This window comes from Montipora capricornis, chromosome 5 (assembly GCF_036669925.1).
Source record: "Montipora capricornis isolate CH-2021 chromosome 5, ASM3666992v2, whole genome shotgun sequence".
Classification (NCBI taxonomy): Eukaryota; Metazoa; Cnidaria; class Anthozoa; order Scleractinia; family Acroporidae; genus Montipora; species Montipora capricornis.
The window spans coordinates 18,504,812-18,506,344 of NC_090887.1; the positions used below are offsets into that span (position 1 = coordinate 18,504,812).

Consider the following 1,533-nt stretch of genomic DNA (forward strand, 5'->3'; position numbering starts at 1 on the left):
TGGCGATACCAACCTTTCTGTTACCACCCTCCCCCTCTGCCTTTTTACTCACCCCTCCTTAGTTTCAATGGCTTTGCTTTCCCGTCACCTGAAACAATGCCATACTTTCTAATTTTGAACACATGTGCATTATTTTAGGTCCCTTCCTTTCAGCCAATTTGTGAAACGAGCTAGTGAAGATGTCCACGAAGAATATTTTTTCTGCCCTGTGAGTATTAAAACAATAATAAATTTGAAAAGGTCATCATCTTGAAATACTTTGTACTCATTGTGGAGTACAATCAGAGCTGAGGAGAAGTCATCTTCAGTCATTGTCGTCCTAACCAGCCCTTCTCAGGATTACATTCACCCAGATGATTGTCGTTCACATAGTTATGATGTGACTCCTGTGTTCTTAGCCATTTCAGACATTGTATTCAGTTGTTCAACAACTACACATAATATCAACAAAGTGCATGCTGAACAATAAGAGTGGCATTTGCATGCATTTGTTCTACTTATACATTTCCCAATGACTAATTCGTTTTAGGAGGAAACATATTACCTAAGATCCCTTGGAGATGATCCTAGAAAGGTATGACATTAAAGTCATGATGAAGAGGATTGAAAGTTTTCCTGAAGAAAATGTGTATTTTTTTTTTTTTTTTGGATGGGTACTATTTCCTATATTCATATTTTATTTCCAAACTGAAAAAATGGGACAGGTTGTGCTAATCCATTGAAATGCCAGCAGGCATTAAAACAACCACAGATCTTAATAACAGGGATTGGTTTGTACTTATTGTTCTGCCATCAGATGCTCAAACTTTTTTAATGTCCACTTGATCACTATTTGATGTGGAGATTGCGAAAATGAAGTTCTCAGTACCACCTATTTGTGATTTGTGGGAGACGTAAATAAACATTTCCTTGACATAGTAACTGATTATGTTACAATATTGCATTCTCACACAAGAATTTTACGAAAAAGTTTATTGTATGGATAGTTGTAAGGGTAACGTGTGACCAAAAATGAAAACAAAGTCAAATAATAAGATTTAACTAATTTCATAAACCCAACTATTTCTTCTTTCTCTCCAGGACATATCAGACCTAACAGTACAGTTTCCCAGCTTGGCTCAAGACATCAATATTCCCAAATTGTACCCTGATGACAGATTCTTCTCCAGTGTGTTTAGAATCAGTTCTCCAAGTATGCAGCTTTGGACTCACTATGATGTAAGTGTGACAAATGACTTTCAGAGTCACGCAATGTAGTGATTTCTGGTTTCCTCTTAAAGATGGCAATTTGTCATCTTGATTCATGTAATGCCGTTATTCTGTGTGTACAGCAAAATTAATGAATATGCATGTGATGAATAAGCCTAGGGAGGCAATACTGTCAAATACTGTCACTTAGGGTATCCAATAAATGTTGTCAGTACCTATGTCATCGAATTCACTTCCGCTTTTACACACACACAAAAAAGTACTCACTCAGTTGTCTAAACACCTAGACATTTAGCTTTTCTGCCCTATTGTAGGCTCCTTTGC

At 36.7% G+C, this 1,533-nt stretch overlaps 1 protein-coding gene across 1 annotated transcript in view; it reads left to right on the forward strand.

Moving 5' to 3' along the window:
• LOC138048855 (tRNA wybutosine-synthesizing protein 5-like) overlaps window positions 1-1,389 on the forward strand; it is a 2,527-nt gene extending 1,138 nt beyond the window's left edge. The window contains exons 2-4 of the mRNA XM_068894964.1: window positions 139-208; window positions 530-574; window positions 1,081-1,389. Of these exons, the coding sequence (XP_068751065.1) occupies window positions 139-208; window positions 530-574; window positions 1,081-1,257 (292 nt within the window). The 3' untranslated portion in view covers window positions 1,258-1,389. The remainder of the gene's footprint in view (window positions 1-138; window positions 209-529; window positions 575-1,080) is intronic.
• The last annotated feature ends 144 nt before the right edge of the window (window positions 1,390-1,533 follow it).